This window comes from Orbicella faveolata, unplaced genomic scaffold (assembly GCF_042242905.1).
Source record: "Orbicella faveolata isolate gen_17 unplaced genomic scaffold, um_ofav_v1 contig_46, whole genome shotgun sequence".
Classification (NCBI taxonomy): Eukaryota; Metazoa; Cnidaria; class Anthozoa; order Scleractinia; family Merulinidae; genus Orbicella; species Orbicella faveolata.
This window is the reverse complement of record NW_028301576.1, coordinates 5,809,170-5,827,500: the sequence shown is the minus strand read 5'-3', so window position 1 is coordinate 5,827,500 and position 18,331 is coordinate 5,809,170. Positions and strand designations below refer to the sequence as shown.

The 18,331-nt window shown below is 38.8% G+C and overlaps 3 protein-coding genes across 3 annotated transcripts in view; all 3 read right to left on the bottom strand.

Moving 5' to 3' along the window:
- Positions 1-5,557, bottom strand: part of LOC110069222 (ovochymase-1-like) — an 8,057-nt gene extending 2,500 nt beyond the window's left edge. The window contains exons 1-6 of the mRNA XM_089278479.1: positions 5,362-5,557; positions 4,742-4,787; positions 3,349-3,548; positions 2,749-2,902; positions 1,617-1,835; positions 1,117-1,257 (exon numbers count right to left, since the gene is read on the bottom strand). Coding sequence (XP_089134605.1) covers positions 1,117-1,257; positions 1,617-1,835; positions 2,749-2,902; positions 3,349-3,548; positions 4,742-4,787; positions 5,362-5,451 — 850 coding nt within the window. The 5' untranslated portion in view covers positions 5,452-5,557. The remainder of the gene's footprint in view (positions 1-1,116; positions 1,258-1,616; positions 1,836-2,748; positions 2,903-3,348; positions 3,549-4,741; positions 4,788-5,361) is intronic.
- Positions 5,558-8,789: 3,232 nt separating this feature from the next.
- Positions 8,790-10,916, bottom strand: LOC149098124 (uncharacterized). The gene has a single exon (XM_089278503.1). The coding sequence runs from the start codon at positions 10,754-10,756 to the stop codon at positions 9,845-9,847; it is 912 nt and encodes a 303-aa protein (XP_089134629.1). The 5' UTR covers positions 10,757-10,916; the 3' UTR covers positions 8,790-9,844.
- A 4,377-nt stretch (positions 10,917-15,293) lies between these two features.
- On the bottom strand, positions 15,294-17,355 carry LOC110048868 (neuropeptide Y receptor type 6-like). Its single transcript, XM_020754626.2, has one exon. The coding sequence runs from the start codon at positions 16,732-16,734 to the stop codon at positions 15,724-15,726; it is 1,011 nt and encodes a 336-aa protein (XP_020610285.2). The 5' UTR covers positions 16,735-17,355; the 3' UTR covers positions 15,294-15,723.
- Positions 17,356-18,331: the final 976 nt, after the last annotated feature.

The following is an 18,331-nucleotide window of genomic DNA, read 5'->3' as shown; positions in this document are numbered from 1 at the left end:
ACACAGTCTGTCGTGTTTTATGTATGACTTTTTGTTCCTGCGAATGCCTGTCGTCCGCTGAGACGGCCAAACGAAAGACTGCCAAATTTGTTCCATTCGGACTATTTTAATGCACCCTTAAAATCAGGCTTCCACCAATTGATATTCAATCAGTAGTGCCAGTTTTTCGAGCAATCGTAACAGAGCACGGACTGAAAACAGTGCTGCGTTTTCGTTTCGTTCAATTTCGTATCGTGGAAACAACTTCACCTCCGTCTTTATACCTCTCGAGGAACTTGTGTAACTAAATCACATGAGTCTCTAACTTTTTGCAGTATGATACCTATAATTGGATATCAACGCCATTCGTACGTCAATTACGCTCGCTTTTTAGAATTATATTACTCTCGGATTACTCCCAGAATTGCACGACACGAAGTCCAATTGCGATTACTTTACATTACTACATGTGATTGTCTTTATCAGCTCTACACTCTTTATTGAATTGCATTCTCCTTGACTACAACGGTTTAAAGATACAGTTTGAGCTGCATCGTATTGCAGGTAAACCTGAAGAATACAAAACCAACCGGCAGAGAATTTCTCACAGACTGAAGCCTGGTTTACAGTTGTGAGATAAGTGTGTTAGCACCCCGGGGGCTGGGGGGTACTCCCTTATATGGGCTATATAGGTATGTGCAGCCGGAAAGGATATGGTTTTTCAGCCGTTTTGGTCGTAAATAGGGTATCGATTTGGCCATTTTTGTCTTAAATAAGTTATGGTTTTGGTACTCTAGTCTTGAATTGGGTATGTTTTTTTAGAAGAAGCTACTCTTTCATCATTATCGATAAGACCGTAAACAAAAGTACGTCAAAAATTATGTTTAGGGCAACTGTGTCAGCCGCAACGGTCATGAATAGGGTATCGAATTTTTGGTCTGGCCATAGATAGGGTAGGGAAAAGTCGCAGATTTTAGTCGTAAATAGGATAAGGGTTTTGGGAAGCGGACCGCACACCCCTACCAAATTTTTCTGGGAGTACTCCCTCCCCCCGGGGTTAGCACAAGCATAAGCTGTGAAAATTTACATGCTTGGGATTATCACTAAAGTGATGAACAGGCTCTGGGGTTTTCCTACCTGAATTTCCTCCTAAATGCTGGCTTGTCCAAGATGCTTTGAACCCTGCTCCTGTGTCGGACTCATCTGAAAAAAGTTTGATGTACAGAGATGTCCCCTGCGCAGTCACTTCAGCCGGGGGGGTTGAGCCACAAAAACGACCTGAAAATAAAACGCAGGACGATATTGCCTTGTATTATCTATGCGGAAAAGGAATGAGCTATCTTTGAGCTTCACAAAGTATCCATAAAATCAACCTTGTTAACAAAGTGATGTTATATTTTTAGTACGTCAACAGAGCCCTTTTTATTCTTCGCCTTTGAAGTGTGACGTTCTGCATAGATGGTCAAATGGCAAAAATGAATCTGACTTTAATCGTGTTTTTTTTAAGTCTCTTGAATTCAAAACGTACGCCTGCGAAAAATGTCTGTAACTGTTTACAAACAATTGTTTATTTATTGACAAAAGGCTCAGGCGCTTTAATAGTCGTGAAGAAAATAAATTAATCACACGAAACTAACCAATCAGTGTTGAAGAATCCGTGGCACCATCTCTGATTTCCACATAATCGTACTTGCATTTGGAACTTTCCTCCACACCAAATGCGTCAAACGTCAAAGTGAGAGAGTGAGTGACTGGTACGGTTACAATCCATTCGCATTCAATATTGGCCGGGTATGGTTCAGGATATCTGGGAGTCTGGAAACTGCCTTCTTCGTCAGTGAACGTTCCTCCGCATTCTATAACAGGAAAAAAATCATCAATCACCATATTGTAGAAGAGTTAGACCTACATTTTCCAGAACTTGTGAAATAATTTTTTTGACATTTGTTCTTCACGATTGAAAACATATCTTTTTAAAAGCGTTTAGGACTGTTTATAATTTTAGTTACTCTTAGTTACATAAGCCGTTTTTCTATTTTTGTGTTTTTAGCACATTTCATGCTTTTTATAGATCTTTGTTTTAGTTTATTAGCCTCTTTTTACGCAAAGCGCTTTTGAATATTTCATAGTATTAGCGCTATATAAATGTATTATTATTATTATTATTATTATTATTATTATTATTATTATTTGTGTACTGTAGCCAGAATATTGAATTCATCGTACTGAATTTTTTACCAGATACATGTAAGATTCAAGTTTGTATGGAAAAGTGCTCAATAAAGTTTGCTATTATTATTATTATTATTATTATTATTATTATTATTATTATTATTATTGTTGTTGTTGTTGTTGTTATAATAATCTCAAACCTCGCTATTACTTGGTCAATAAGTCTCGGTTTGAGATTTTCCCGTAAAGACCTCGCTCTCGGTTAATAAGTAGTTATTAAATCCTCCGAATTCTAACTGTAAGAAAAAAAAATGCAAGAAAAAAAGGAAGATTTTGATTTTGACCGTGAAACTTGTGCCATAAGAAATCATTTTCTTTATCGCGTAAAGTTTGTGCGGATTCTTTCTTATGGTATCCCTCTGTTACGTTAACGAGTGGCATATATTTTCTTGTATGCCAAATTTTCTATAAAGATTTTCGAATAAAATGGCCGTACACTAGAACGACCTAAATTAAACGAAGAAACGATTCCACCAGATCAACGGAAAGCTACCTTCCCTTGAGATTTGAAGTACTTACATTCGTGTCTGTACTTACGGATGTCATTGGATACCGCTCGCCAAATTGCTTGGAATCCTTTTCCGGTATCGCCATCATCTGACGTCAGAGTTAAATATAACGAGTTCCCGGACGAGCGAATAAGAGATGGAATTGTAGAACCACAGAATGTTCCAAGCTCAGGAGACTTGGACTGACATGAGAAGAAAATAAGTACGATGAATTCAATATTCTGGCTACAGTACACAAAATTAAACTGTTTAATAGGCTATTTCCGAATTACCTAAGTCTTTTTCTCTAAGCGAGGTTTGCTGCCCAGCTTTAATATGAAATGAGATTTCATTGATATGCAAATTAAACTCATTTTCATATGAATGGTAGTGCACCAGACCTCGCTTTGAAAGAGAGGCTTAGTGCACCTTGAAAATAGGCTATGAAGGCTGCTTCCGAAGGTTTACACTGTATTCCCTTGAAAGTTTTCGTGAACTTACTTAGTATAAAATTAAGGCTTACAATTTCTGGATGAGCCAATAAGTGAGCTAATGCTTAGTGTCTTTCGGTTATTCAATGTCGTTGACATACAGGTTTTGTTTCAGTAGGTGAAATATGGCGTATTTATTAGTGTACAACAAAAATTACCGTTGATCCATCTAAAATTTCCAGACTGTCATATTTACATTTGCTGCTTTGTTCGATGTCAAGAGAGTTAATCTCCAGCTCAATAACTTGTGACGGCTTCACTGATATCACCCACACACATGTCACGTCAGTAGGATAAGGTCTTGGATAATTGGGTGACGTCACCGTACCATTTGACCCAGTCAGTGTAGTGCCGCAGTCTAGTCAAGTACAGCATCAAAAGAAATGGAGAGAGATAACAGGACACAATTAATAATTCATTTTTATGACCATTTTGGGTAGCTGATTTACTTGAACCTTGAACCTTGAAACTTTATTGCACACTCCCAAATATAGGTTTTTCCGTGAACAATACAATATAAATACAATAAAAAATGCAATAAAATTACAATGAATTAAAAAGTGTAAACACTAGTCTTGTTTCAAAACGCGTTAAGCATCTTTGTTTTAAGATTCTTTTTAAAGTTTACTAAACCTTTGCACAATTTAAAATCTTTATCTAATGAATTTCATAAGTTTACAATCCTTTATTGAAATGTCCTCTGACCATCAGCAGTTTTACATAAAGGAATGTTAATATAAGTTGCTGTGAGTTTCTTGTCTTGCGGTCTTGCGGTCAGGTCTTGTTACTAACTTGTTACCCGTACATAATATCACAAATGACACTTTTTATATATTTTTCTTCTTTTTATGTTATCTATTTTTAATTTCGTTTGAATTTTGATATTAATTTTAAGTGTCACTCATCAACGGGGGAGAACAATTTGTTTCTTATTGTCCATCTTGAACATATACACAAACACCAGTCCCAATTTAAAACTGTATTTTTACTTGCTGGAATTTCCTAAGATATGAACTTTTCCTCATGCATGCTGCAATAACTGGAAAATACGAAGTGGGGCCTGGGAACACATTGAGCTAAACTGTAAAATACCCCCGCGATATTAAGCATACAAAAAACACAAACAAAAGTTCATTGTTATCGGTCGCCATATAAATTTATTTTAGTTTATTGCTACGCCCACTTTTATATTTTTTGGGTGCATATGAACAAACCAAATACATTTATGACACTGTCAAAAACCACTCCGATTGTTTGAGAACACTTGAGATTCATAAAAACTCACGCTGAAGTTTAGCGCTTGAGTTTACACAAGCCGTCATGTTTGATGATTGTGTGCAATACAAGGCTTTGACTTCGATTATTTGTTAAACAAAATTAACGCAGTTCTATTTATGTTACAAATGGAAGAAGGTAAAAGTAACACTTCAGCTGTGCATATGAAATGAACAAGTACAGATTGCTATTTAAATAGCTGTCTCGGCATAATTATTATTTATTCAAAGTTATTAAAGCAAACGCTTCTTTAAACAAACTATTTAGAAATCATACCCGCTTTCTTCTCTTTAGGTGCTCTTGGTTCTCTTATCAATAAATCCTAGAAGTAACAAATCGGAGTTTGAACTTATTGAGGGAGATATTATAAGTTGTAGAATATTATGTTAAAATCCTATACCTCGGAATTACTACAGTCCATAGTAACCGACTAGTCATTCTTGAATGGACTCATATTTGTGGTTAACCTGTGCATTATGTTTACAAACTTACGAGAAATAAAAGTTGATAAATATCTAAGTGAACGAGAAGTTCCTATCACAAAAAGAAAATAACCAAAAAGAAAGTTTCCCTGAAAGATGCTTAAAACTAATTAAAAGGTTTTCTATCAATCGTCAGCACCATCAACTCCTCTCGTTATAAAGTCGTCGTGTTCTCAAGCCAAAACTGTTTCACGCCGCCGCCTTTGTTACATTCCAACTCTTGTCTTTTTCTTTTCTTTCTTAAAATCCCCTCTCCCGATGGTCGTCAGTGCTCTGTTATTAAATTTACGGACTTGAAGCTCTAGTTTTCACTTAAGCTTGCCTGCCGATTCTCGACGAAATCACAAACTAAGTCATTTGCTGTTATTTGTGGATAGGAAGAAATCAAGCACGGGCAGGCATCGTTCTACATACCTCGTTATCTTCCTGGAAAGGTTTGCCGTGGACAGACGGATGACACAGAAGGAAACACAAAAGAACACGGAGCGACATAACGACAAACATTTTGGGGCTTTTGTTCAGTTTTAAGCCCAATATTTGCTTGCCTTGCCTTGGAGTTAGTTAGATGCAGTTTGGCTAACCGACAGGTCGAAGTAATGCCTAAATTAGCTGTTGTGAAAAGAAGTGGCAAGCTCGTGAAGTACAGGTTGACTCAGCTGCAATTTTGCATAAACAGCCTTTGGGTATTTACTTCAGCGACAATAAGGAATGTAAAAATGAAAGTTTAAAACGAAGGTGACATCGCACGCAACAGTTTTGATAACAGTTTTTTCAGTGGCGGGTGTTACAAGTACGCCCGCAAACATACATGACAAAAAATACGTCGAAACAAAAAGAGATAACAATCACAAAAAATGCAATATAATAGCTGCTAACAAGACGGTGAGGCTTCAGAAATGAAGTCTACAAACAAACGTTTCTTCTTCACGCACTCAATCATTAGTTCTGGAGAGAACATTGGAGATTCAACGTACAAATATCTGTCTTTTCCATCGTTTCTTTTTTCATCATTCTCTTGTGCATGCACGAAAATCCAAGGCCGAGTACTCGTTGCATTACATTGGAATAATTCAGCGTAGGGGAAAAAATTTGATTTTGTTTACTGAGTAAGCAAACACTTGAAAATCTTGAACCAAAGGCGTCATTGCATAAAATAAAAACTAAACAGGGAATGAATAGAGTGTGGTAGCGGTAAAGTAGAGTGTGCAAAATTACTTAATAATCTGGTTCCTAGCGTACTCTGTTCTTCTAGGTACACGCTAAAATTCGTTGGATGACTTGTTTGAATGATAACCCGGTTAGCGCCTTTTGCGCGCAGATAACTTCCTGGAAATGTTTGTTCCTAGTTCCTAAATCTGTACGACCTCGCCTAATTCCAAAGGATATTTTAGGTACTATCAGATCCCCCGGGCACCCAGCAAGCGCACCCTAGACCCTAAGAGAGAGTTTCTTGCACTTTGGCAGCTGGAGGAGTGGGCCGAGAAAGCTAGAAAGCTGGCTTCGAAGGCTTACTATCCTGTAGCATTAGATGTACTGCAGAAACCTCCACCTGTGATGTTAATATGGGAAGCAAAAAGTGCTTGTGAATATCAAATTGGGCTCGCTCTCTGAGTGCATCGTCCTAATTAACTGTAATCGGTGCAATCCTTAGAAGCTAGCTTTTTCATGCAATGCAGTGGCATTCCGATTTCTTAAACCCTCGATTTTTGTTATCTCCCGATAACTCAAACCGAAAGTCATTTCGATTTTCAATTCGATCGAAAAATTGGAATTCACATGTAATTTCCCAAATTGGCAGGACTAAACGCTGTCTATTCCAATAGTGCATTTCTTATTTAACACAGTGGGTTTCCACAGTGCAATTTGTTTTAATTTATTCGTCGCCGTGATCGGAGCGAACAGTATGTGATATCATCATAATGGCATAATTTGATACACCATGCCATGCAATACAACGCCGAAATACAACATTATATATAAGTTTAGCTAAACGATCATTCACGTTGATTTGGCATTGCATGATCTGAATTCCTTCCAGTGTTTAAAACAAAGGCAGTCTAGCATCAATAACTAAGTCGATTAAATCAAGAAGCTTCTCAGTAATCCCTTCGAACGATAGAAAAACTTTAAAAAAAATTGGTTAAAATTTATATGACTGTGCACTTACGATTAAAACATGGAATTAATCCTTCGTTGACTTGCAATTACTTGGCCAAGGAACAAAGAAAAGAATACCACTACCGCTAAAAATAGGTTCACCTAGGTATTTTTTAGACATTTGCTTAAAAGGAAGTTAAGATTACATTTAATTCTCTTAGCTTAGAATATTCTGGAGCAGTTTAAGTCCAACTGCATGACTGCACATAGGATTTAGGCATGGATTTAAAGTTCTGTCGACTTTTTTAGACCAGGGAACAAAGAAAGCAGACAAGGATTCCTAAATATAGGCCGACCTGACCACCATTAGATATTGTGCTTCATTTGCTTCAAAACAAAAAAGAAAGTTATTGTTAGATTAGCGCAGTGGAATGTTCTGGAGCCGGAAAAGAGTTATCCTAAAAGGTATCTCCAATCCCATGTTATTCAATTACATCTAGAATAAATCCTAGAAGTCACTAGCGATCTTTTAATTATGTTGTAAAGTGTAACTGAACCCAGACAAATGACATATAATTCGTGCTCATCTTTGGTACATAACTTGTCATACTTGCTCCCATTTGCTACGGTCAGCTTCACTGATTTCGCTACGGTTTGTAGTCCCAGAGTCGGTGTTGTAGCTTACGAGGAAAAATTATCTGCTTGGGGTCAAGGCTTATTAACGTCTGATACTGCCAGCCAAATTTACAAAATGATGCGTCCACAAAGAGAATAGACATTTTGACAATGAAAGTTAAATAGTCGACATCAGGCTAGACACACTCTCAATAGACGTGCACAGTTTATCATGGATCTCCAAACGTTAACAACAGCTTGATGTTCAAGCTTTTATGACGTTAATTATTTTCTCTCACAGCAATGCTTTATAGAACTGAAATACTGCTAATCTTACAGGCATTTCCATTTTTAACTGCTTCTTCACCTTGACGTGTTAATTGCTGTTAATTTGCTCACATGACAACCATGGCAAATATTGAGAAACGTAACGCAGGGTTTGCCTCGGTGTCACATAATTATAATTCGTTCAATCATACACTACAGCCTACATCTAAATTAAGTTCTCTGAATGAGATGTTCAAAGCGTTCACAACATAGAACAAAGAAATTGTCCATTATTAAATCATGTAGAGAAAATGCTACGGTTAAATGTTTGCGTGGTTCGAAAACCTTACGTATTTAAAAGCGGATGTCCATACAACGGTTTCATTGAGGTGTGGTGAATACAGTCAAGTTTGCACGTCTGACTGATTCAAACAACAAACTACTAAAAGCGGTGGTGTATTTTCTGAAGGTGCTGGAGGAGAAAATAAGCACTACACCAGTGTTTATGGCTAATCGACTGCTCATTATTAGAGCAGATCAGGCAAGGCAGCAGGGTTGCTACTAAATTGAGACTGAAGAGTTTTGATGGGAACAAATTGTTTTGAGGGTAATTTTGGTTTTCAGTTTATCAGTAGATACATACTGAATGCGAACGAACAAAACAGCAAACTGCGATCACGCTCGCACATGCGTGGTTAAAAAAAAAAAAAAAAAAACAGCAGCTGAACTGCCATCTGCAACTACGAGTGTTTGGGTTCCTTGTTAGGCTCTCTTTTCCTATGCAAAGTTACATGAGATGAACCTGAATTGGCTGTAGATATCAAAGGTCTCATTTGTCAAACTCACCGCCTGTGGTCAAACAGTTTGCTAAAATTTATCGTATTTATTAAGTTCGCTTTTTACTCGTTTCTCCAGCAAAATAACTAAAACAGTGCCTCAAGCAAAATCACGAATGTTTTGATCGCCCATGTGTCTCCATAACCTCATCATATCATGAGTAAGTCACTTGAGGGTTCTGAGGGTTAAAGGAGAATGGGCACTCTTGACTGATGTTGTATCACTTTCAAAGTCAACCGACTTCACTAATCAATGTTCCCGAAATAATTGATCACCATAGTTCTTTGGTTTAGCATATGTTCAAACCAAGACTGTACTCCTGTTTTAAGAGCTATTAGTACAGTTACTTCATGTCTGAAAATAGACAACTCCAGCTCGTGTTTCCGGCCTGCCTTTAGCTAGTGTTCCTTTACTCTCGTATCTTTGTCGAGTAATAATGCAATGCACATTGTTGTCAAAACTAAAAGGTACTGGTGCAACTTGCAAGGACAGCAAGAAAAGATAAAAATTCCAAGTTCCCTTTCAAGCAGTCCTGCATCTTCCTTTAGAGTGACTATATGCAGGCAATCAAGTAAAGGTCTGTAGCGAAACGGTCGGATAATTTTTACCCTCTGGTTCTTATTAAGATCAATTACTAAAATATCTGGCTATAGATGTCTTAAATGTGGAACGATTAAGAATGAAACCCGGGCCGGCCGAAATTTTATCATTGACCAAAAGAAAGTCATAAACCAAAATGTCATCAGTCTCTAATATATGGAAATTCAACGACTGGATTACTTATCGATTAACAAATTAGAACAAATCTGTCCTTCATCAAATCATATGAATGAAATATTTTAAACTTCCAGCTTGATATTATTTACAAAGACCTGACAAAGAAAAACCTTGTTGTCCGAAAAAAGATTTAGCGGCTTGCTTTGAGCTCCATGATCTTGTTATCAAGAGGGTATTTGAGTTATAAAACACTTGTACTGGGCATTCATGCTGGGGATAGCTGTTCTCTGTGCTCACAGGCCGTGAGATTAGACCTAAACTGCCGCCAATTGTCCGTGTGCCTGCTGAGGTCTTTCTAGTAATCTCACCGCGAATAAATCCACGTTTCTGAGTTCACATTGTTGAGATCAGAAAAGTTCGGAGCTCTGTTGATTTCAGCCCTTATCTCTTCCTGATTCCCATCAGCATGCTCATCTGACAGATTGGTCTCACTAACTGCATAGCGTTGTAAGACATTGTTAGAGAACGCCGAATTAAAAGAATTTAAGCGAGCCCTTTTGCAAGGTGCCAGTTCTTTAGGGTCTTTTTTTACAGGGCATGAATTTTTCCTTGTTAGCTTTAATAGTTTGGCCGGTTCCTCAGGTGCACCCTCGGCTAATTCTGACTTCTCTCCATCGCTTTCGTTCAAATTGAACTTCTCATCCAAATAAGCACTAAAGCTCTGTGCCAAAAACTGCTGACTTGCCCGCAAAATTTCCTCCGACATGGCTCCCTTTATTGGAGTCATCCTCTGGCATTCCTCGGCGATGGACTGCAAACTTTCCAAACTTGACGTCGATTCATCCATGTAGCGGAGTAGTAAATGCTCTTTTCCAGCTCTTAGAATCGCCGAGGCCAAGATAAAGACGATCCCTTCTCCTTTGGCCACGTCAATTGCGAGTTTTCCTTCGTACGATGTCGCTGTGACATCCACGCAAGAGTGGATTAGAAGGTTGACGACGTCGACGTCACCACCATATGCGGCGTAATGCAAGCAGCTCCATCCTTGATCATCCCGCAACTCTAGATCGGCACCATTCTCCACCAGCAACCTTGCGGCTTCCAGTTGTCCACAGAGGCAGCTTCGATGCAAGACTGTGATTCCTTTGTTGTCCTGTTCATTTATTCTCGCTTTGTGATACTTTAAAGCAAATTTGAGCTGAGCCAGGTCGTTGGCCTCGATCGCTTGTTTGAACAAGTCTGCCACACCGCTTGTTCTCCTTTGGCGCTGTGCCATTGCAGTGCTCTGAGATATGGCTAGCAAAAAGGGTACCAGATCAATTTCATCGTGCTCACCGTTCGAAATTTATCTCTTCTTGTCAAGTGCGTAGAGAGACGCAAATGATTTACAACTGTCTAATTCGCTTCAACGAACCCATTATCATGGAAATCCTGAAGGTTCCTGAATATAATAGGCTTCAGTTTATTATAGTGCTGTCAAGAAATCAATAATTGAATAAAACGGGGGTTTATTTGTCAAGACGGTTCAAGTAGAATTAGGCTTTAACAATTTTAGTCTTCAGTTCTTTAAACTGAAAGTCGACAAGCACGTGCTGAAGGAAGCTGGCCAGGAGTCATCATTCAGAGTGAATTTAGGTTAATTTACCCATGCCTAATTTACTTTGTCCTTCACAGATTAAAAAACTCAACTTCGTAGCTTCCACCGCTCGAAGAAAATCCGCCTCGGAAGTTTCGAATTTAAGCTGAGTGAGTATGTAAATCACCGTAACGCCCTTGATTACTGAAGTAATTAGGGTTTTGGTAAATAAACGGTGGTTTAACACCAGCATGTGACAAACCACAAAGGAAATAACTAGCATATAAATGAAACGTCAATAGCTCCAAATTACTCTGTAGCGATTTCTAAATGAGCCATATCTGCTAGCGTTAGGCTGTAGAAGTCATACCACTGAGTCAGTCGTCTTTTAACAAGTGTGCAAGGAGTTGTATCTTTAACAGCTATTTCTTCTCATGTAAATGTTGTTCAAAGAGATATTGGTTTTTGATTGTGTCAGTCACTTTTCATTAACTCGAGGACACAATAAAAGCTAATAAAGTTCGAAGTTACAAGATTATTCTTATCAGCAACCACATTTTTCGGTTGGGAAGGTATGAATTGCGTTCAGGCTTACATTAAGGACAAATTGAAAGGACTTCAGGGCTTCCAATAAAACATATTTACCGGATATACCTGTTTTAAACTCACTCTAAGTAAAATTAAAGTCGAACACTATCGAGATTTCGGCTGATCGGCGTTTCTATGCCCTTGATTCTTATCAAACAAACGCGAGAGATCAAATAATAAATCAATGATATCCTACCAGGGAATATTCTAACAATATGCTAAGCGTGAACGCGAAGAGTTCACGAAGGTTAACATTACATTTGGCAGCTGTTCCTGATAGTCTGCATTGGTAGTCTGATAGTCGACTGTTTAAATAAACTTAAACAAGGACGTCAAAAAACGACGAGGCCTTGACACGAGGAAAAGGTGCCGCTCGAGAGATGCATGATCTGATTGGCTTGATTCTTGACAGCCTTGTTCCCAGGGTCTCTCATCTTACCGCCCCCTGAGTTAAATTCCCTCTATGAGATACGCCTGCAGGGAGTCATGGTAGTTGTATTCATCAAAACAACCTCGTATACGGTGCCTGAGGCCGCAGTACGAGCTGTAGTCAAAACCGAGCTGTTCTACCGAAACGACACGTTAGTAGTCTATTCTTCACAGCTAACAAAAATAGAGACATTGCTAAAGCTTCTTTGAATTCTTTTAAGACTTACATGTATCTCGAGAAGTCTAGCTTTAATTTGACGAGGAACAGCATGTTTTGTCAAAATAACACAACTATGATTCTACCAGGCGACACTCGGAGAGCGAGGAACGAGTTGCTGGACACGGGTGACGCGGTTTTAGCGCCAAATTCAAAAGCTTTGAGACACAACATATTTCATGTACTTCCCTTTTTACATTTAGATAAGGCTTTTGGAATTATAAATTACTTTTCGTGAATATTTAATGCCGTCTCCAGTGAGAAACGTTGCCTGTTTTCGATGCCTTTCCTGTTAACATACATTGACGTCAGTGACAGTACGGTATTTCCCGCCTGCTGAATCCTGATTGGTGAAGTCAAATTTCAGGCACACTGGCCTTATGCAACAAAACATCTAGTCCAAGATGATGAATACAACTACCATGATTCCCGGCAGGCTCTTTCCATAGAGAGTATAAGCAATTACAGTCTTTCCCGTAAAACCGTGAACACTAGAGAAAATTTCTGGCATGTTTATTGCAGCGCGACCAATCAGATGCGAGATGAAACAGCAAAAGACAACCGCAAAACCGCAGCATGGATTGGTCACGACTTGACACGAAACAACGAGCTGGCTTTTTCTTCCACGACAGGTCTTTAATTTCACCGTTTTCAAATACTGAAACTTTCCTTTTTCTATTTCAGCTTATGTATCAGCAAAGAATAGATATGAAAGATATTTTACGGAAAAGCGATGTTGAATCGAGGAGACAGGATCAGACACAGCTATACAGCGCGTCTGATAGTAAGAAAAAATGAGCCAATCACAAGCGATGCTGCTCAGTGTTTTGTTTCACGTGCAGTTCAAACGGTCATGATAGTGGGCTGTGATTGGTAGTTTTCAATCCGTAATTTTTGGTAGTTGAGAATCCTTGACCCATGAGGCGAACTTGTACCGTTGTAAATTTTGACAATTTGCATTCGCTTTTAGGTAGTTTGGTGGGTATTCGGTAGTTTGGTTTTTGAACAGACGGAATCAAGTGACTGGTGTTGGTTTGTGGTCAAAAAATAGCACTTTTTCAGAGAGATCCAGAGGAGTGATAAACAGGATGTTTAAAGTGAAACCTGTATTAAGCGGACACCCTTAGACACTCATTAGTGTCCGCTTATTACAGGGTGTCCGCTATAAACAGGCTCTAATATATTGTGCAGTAATAGTTAATAATTAACCCTTTTGTAACACAGTGTAACACAGTGTAAGATCAAAGACTGCTCATTGCACAATGTACAGTAGGGCAATGCATCAATTCGGAATAATCTACTTAGCTTAAAACAACATCGCTGAACACTGTTAAAGTAAAAGGTTGTTGTTATTCATCGTGGTAGATGCAATAATAAAGTGTATTATCGGATAGGATAGTGGCCGGTCTCGTGGGAGTGTTCAGAAACGGCGGAGGTCTGGGTACGGGCGAGTCGTATATCCCTGTCGTGTTCTTTGATCCTCTCCTGCATAGATCTCCCTGTTTCCCCGATGTAGACTTTGCCGCACTCACAGGCAATCCTGTAGACAACACCATCTTGTTTAGCCGGGTTGACGGTGTCCTTTGGTCGCACTAAGTGTGACCGAAGTGTCGTGTCGGACTTAAAGACGGTGCGAATGCCTTGTTGTGCTAGGCAGCGGCGGAGAGACTCCGAAACTCCCTGGACATAAGGTAAAACGGCGGTGGATTTAAATTCCGCGACAGACTCTTTTCTTGGGGTTGTTCGTGCCTTTGTGACCGACCACACCCACGAGACCGGCCACTATCCTATCTGGAATGAGGTCAAGTTTATTGATCGAGATCCTCACTGGTACACACGTAGGGTCAAGGAAGCTATTCACATAAGACTTCACCCTAACAACATCAACACGGACAGTGGAATTGAAATTCCTGAAGCATGGATACCCACGATCAAGAAACACAACAACAGGAGAACGGTACAACAGTGGACCACTGAGGGAACAGCTACTCGCCGGAACAATGGAACAATAGGAGGATCGAAATGCACCAATCACAGCCGACCTTTGTGATATAAATGATACCGTGCAATCAGTCGACCTTATCGCCTGAAGAAGACTAGCAGTAAGCAGTCGAAACGTCGCGATTTACATCTCAAGTGACTACACCGTGAGACAAAACGATAATACACTTTATTATAACCGTATTTGTGACTAGAATGTTCAACTTCTTGGTGTAAGTCAGTTTAATGCATACATTCATTTGGAGACACGCAACTCGGTTAACACTCTAGGATTCATATTTAAACTCTGCTAACGCGCAGTTTGTCAAGCTTATTAGAGTTCTCGCGGAATCTTATTTACTTTGGTTATTCAAATCGAGAAAAATTCAATTTTTATCCTAAAGCAGTGGCAGTTCGTAGGTGAATAGCTTTTTTAGCCGGAACCATCTTGTATGTTTTTACGCAAAAATCAATGATTATCGAGAGTAAATAAACCGTAAAAAAAGGTTATTTGCAGTTGACACCACCGACGTTTCAATCTGTTCATAAGCTTTCGTTTATCGTAATCTCCCACAGTGCAGAATGACTTGAAGTTTTCCAGTTTTTATAGCCCACTGTGATATAAAAACGCAAATTGTCAAACTAAATAGAACGTGGTCCACTTCAGTCTAAACAGCGTGTTAACTTTCAGAAACGTTTAGTGACAGAACAAACATAGTTTTCACGAGCGAGATTACCAACCTGTGTAGAAAGGGGCACCAATCACCGAATATCTTTTCTTGCAAACGTGCTGCTGCTGCTAATCTCTTGCCACGGAAAAGAATTATCCAAAAAACATTTAATAAAACGAGTTAAATACCACTGGAACACGCACTTCTAAGGTCCAACATGAAGTCGCGATGTTCAAGTCAGTCAAACTGAGACCAGTTTTGCTAGCTTCGTTTTATTATTATTATTGTTATTATTATTATTATTATTATTATTAAAATTAGTAGCAGTAGTAGTAGTATTAATTTTAGTATTATTATTATTATCTTTATTATTATTGTTATTATTAAAATTATCATTTTTAAGAGACGATGATACCATCGTCTCTTGAATAATTATTATCACTGATTCTATTTATCTATTTTTTGCTCTTTTACACTTTAAAAAGCAAAGATTTATTTCAAATAGCTTCTGACAACAGTTTACCCTAAACTGCGAAAAGAGTTAAACGAAAACTGTCATAGAATTAAGTCTTTTTACGCTCAAATTGTATTTCAAGCATGCATCCATATTCAGGTTCATGTTTTAAATCTAATTCCTATGGAGACACATGTTCTTCTAGAAGCATTCTAAGCGAATTTACTCCGGAGTATAATTCGGAATAAACAGTTTATCTAAGGTGCGTTTTAGACTTACGATTTTCTCGGTGACATGTTCATTGTCAGCTCATCAGTCTCAACTATCATCAAGCCCAGGCGACCATTTCCCTAAAGGACTGGCGAAACCTCTTATTGACGATAGAATAAATCAACGGGTTACTTGCCGAATTGAGGATATAAAAGAAGAAGCAGATTCTGAACATTACATGAGAGTATTTCACGAATACGGGGTTAGTAAAGTAGAACAAGATGAGTATACGGAACAGGCTCAAAGGGAAAACTGAGATGGCGAACACAACAACCACTGGAGTCATGATTTTGTTGAACCTTTTGATGCGTGATTTCACAAGGGTTACTTGACTACTTTTGAAAGTTCCTCTGAAACTTTGATCCGCCATCTCAATATGAAACGATTCGCTCTTGTACAGCTTGCGTTTGATGGTGCAATACGTGACAAAGATCAAGGACAACGGGATGACATAGGTAAACAGGGACATGGCGATGCTGTAGATGAAGCTTAATATAGGGTTTGGCCAAATTGGCCGGCATATGGGCTTCATATCCGGTGATGGATAGTACTTGTAAATAAGGACCAATGGCAGCGAAATCCCAAGGAAGGAAAAGAGCCAGATAGCAGCACAGACGAGTCGTGGCACTGCTGATGATCTGAGAACCAGTCGAGGGACGTCGGCCCCCAAAATGCGACGCCTTTCGAAGGCTATGGCAGCAATAGACCAAACGGACACACCAAAAAAGATGTCGATTAGCGGGAAAATATAACGACATGTGAACTCGCCAAGCGGCCAGTATGTGAATTGTTCTCTGACTACACCAAGTGGGAAAGATATAAGAAGCGTTGCCAGGTCCCCGATGGCCACATTCCTGATCAACGTATTGGTGGGTGCTATGTTCAGCGTGCGGTGCTTTGTAATAGCAAAGCAAACTGCGAAGTTTCCGATGATGCCAGCAACCGCAATTATGCATTCAATGGTAAGTCGAACGATAGTCAACCAGGCTGGCTCCATGATTATGTCGACTGTTTGAGTCGCTTGAGTCGTATTAGCAGCTTCACCGACAGTGGTGTTGTTGAAGGGCATCGCGGAATCGGCCAAACTGCAAGGGTTACAGAATGAAGCTAAGTGCAGTTGCAATGTTCCCGGATCTTAAATAAAAAGGGCGGAACAGGTGCTAACCTACTGAAACTGACTAAAAATGAGTGTCATTATTGTCAGGTCAGTGTGTCCAACAGTTATTAAGTACGACAAGTAGACGCCCCGCACTGTTTAACTCTGATTAATTTGAAAACAACGACACTGCAGAAAATGTACACGGGCTAAAATCCAAACTTCCATTTTCAATGCCATAGAAACATTGAACATTAACAAGCACTACCAAAGAGAATTTACATTTTAATTATCAAACTAAACGACTAATTTTCCTTTATTTTCTACGTGGTGAATTGGAAAAAAAAACTGAAAACGATCTCCGTGTTTCTTCGAGTTACAGAAACAATCGTTAAAGTTTTGTAGGGCTCTACAAAGCTGTGGAAACAGTTTCTCGCTGCTCGCGTGCTCTGTACATAGTTTCTCGTTCCCCAAACGTCCCTTTCGTCTTTCTATGACTTCAATTAAGCCAGGAATATGTTTTCTTTTTTAATTGGAAAACACTGGAAAAGTTGAAAATTTACATGGACATGTCAATTTTAATTTACAGTATGTAAATCTTGATTTACGTTATTTGTAAATTACAATTTACACGTTAGGATTTTGTCAAATAAATTTACAGGAAATTTACAGCTTTTAGTACAGCATGTAAATGTTCTGTAAATAGTGATTTACATTGTCTTTGTCGACAATGATCATTTGAAGAACATGTAAAAACCTGTAAAATATCTTACGCACTTTTACAGTATCTGCCTTTGTAAAAAAACATGTAAATTGCTTTGCTAAACCATGTAAGGAACGTGTAAATAATTCAAGCGAATGCTGTAAATAGTCTGGAAATGTTATGTTCGTAACCCTGTAAAAACCATGTAAATGAAAAAGGGGGCCTGTAAGAAACATGTAAAAACCATGTAAATGAAAAAAGGGGTCCTGTAAGAAACATGTAAGAACCATGTCAATGAAAAAAGGGGGCCTGTAAGAAACATGTAAAAACAATGTAAATGAAAGAAAAGGAGCCTGTAAGGAACATGTAAAAACCATGTCAATGAAAAGAAGGGGGCCTGTAAGAAACATGTAAAAACAATGTAAATGAAAGAAAAGGACCCTGTAAGAAACATGTAAAAACCATGTAAATGAAAAACCTAGAAGTTGCACGGGTGCGGTGGGGGGCTTTAAATAGCCTGTTAAAAACATGTAAATTAAAAAGGGGGACCTTGCAAAGGCTGTGAAAACAATTTAAATGAGATAATGGGGGCTTTTCGAAAAACTGTAAAGACCACGTTAATGTAAAATGGAGACTCTTAGAAAAAAAAAGATCTAAATTTAAGAGAAGGCCCGCCTAAACCCTGCAAAAACCATGTAATGGTGCACCTTACAAGCCTAAGATCTGGAAACGCTACGTAGATGATACTTTCACCATCCTGGATCGGGATAGAGTTGACGTCTTCCTGCAACACCTGAACAGTCAACAACCATCAATCTGTTTCACCATGGAGATCGAGAACAACAACAAGATCGCCTTTCTCGACAC

Excerpts from the sequence above, each read along its gene's own strand:
- LOC149098124 (XM_089278503.1), bottom strand. The coding sequence starts at position 10,756 with ATGGCACAGCGCCAAAGGAGAACAAGCGGTGTGGCAGACTTGTTCAAA.
- LOC110048868 (XM_020754626.2), bottom strand. The coding sequence starts at position 16,734 with ATGCCCTTCAACAACACCACTGTCGGTGAAGCTGCTAATACGACTCAA.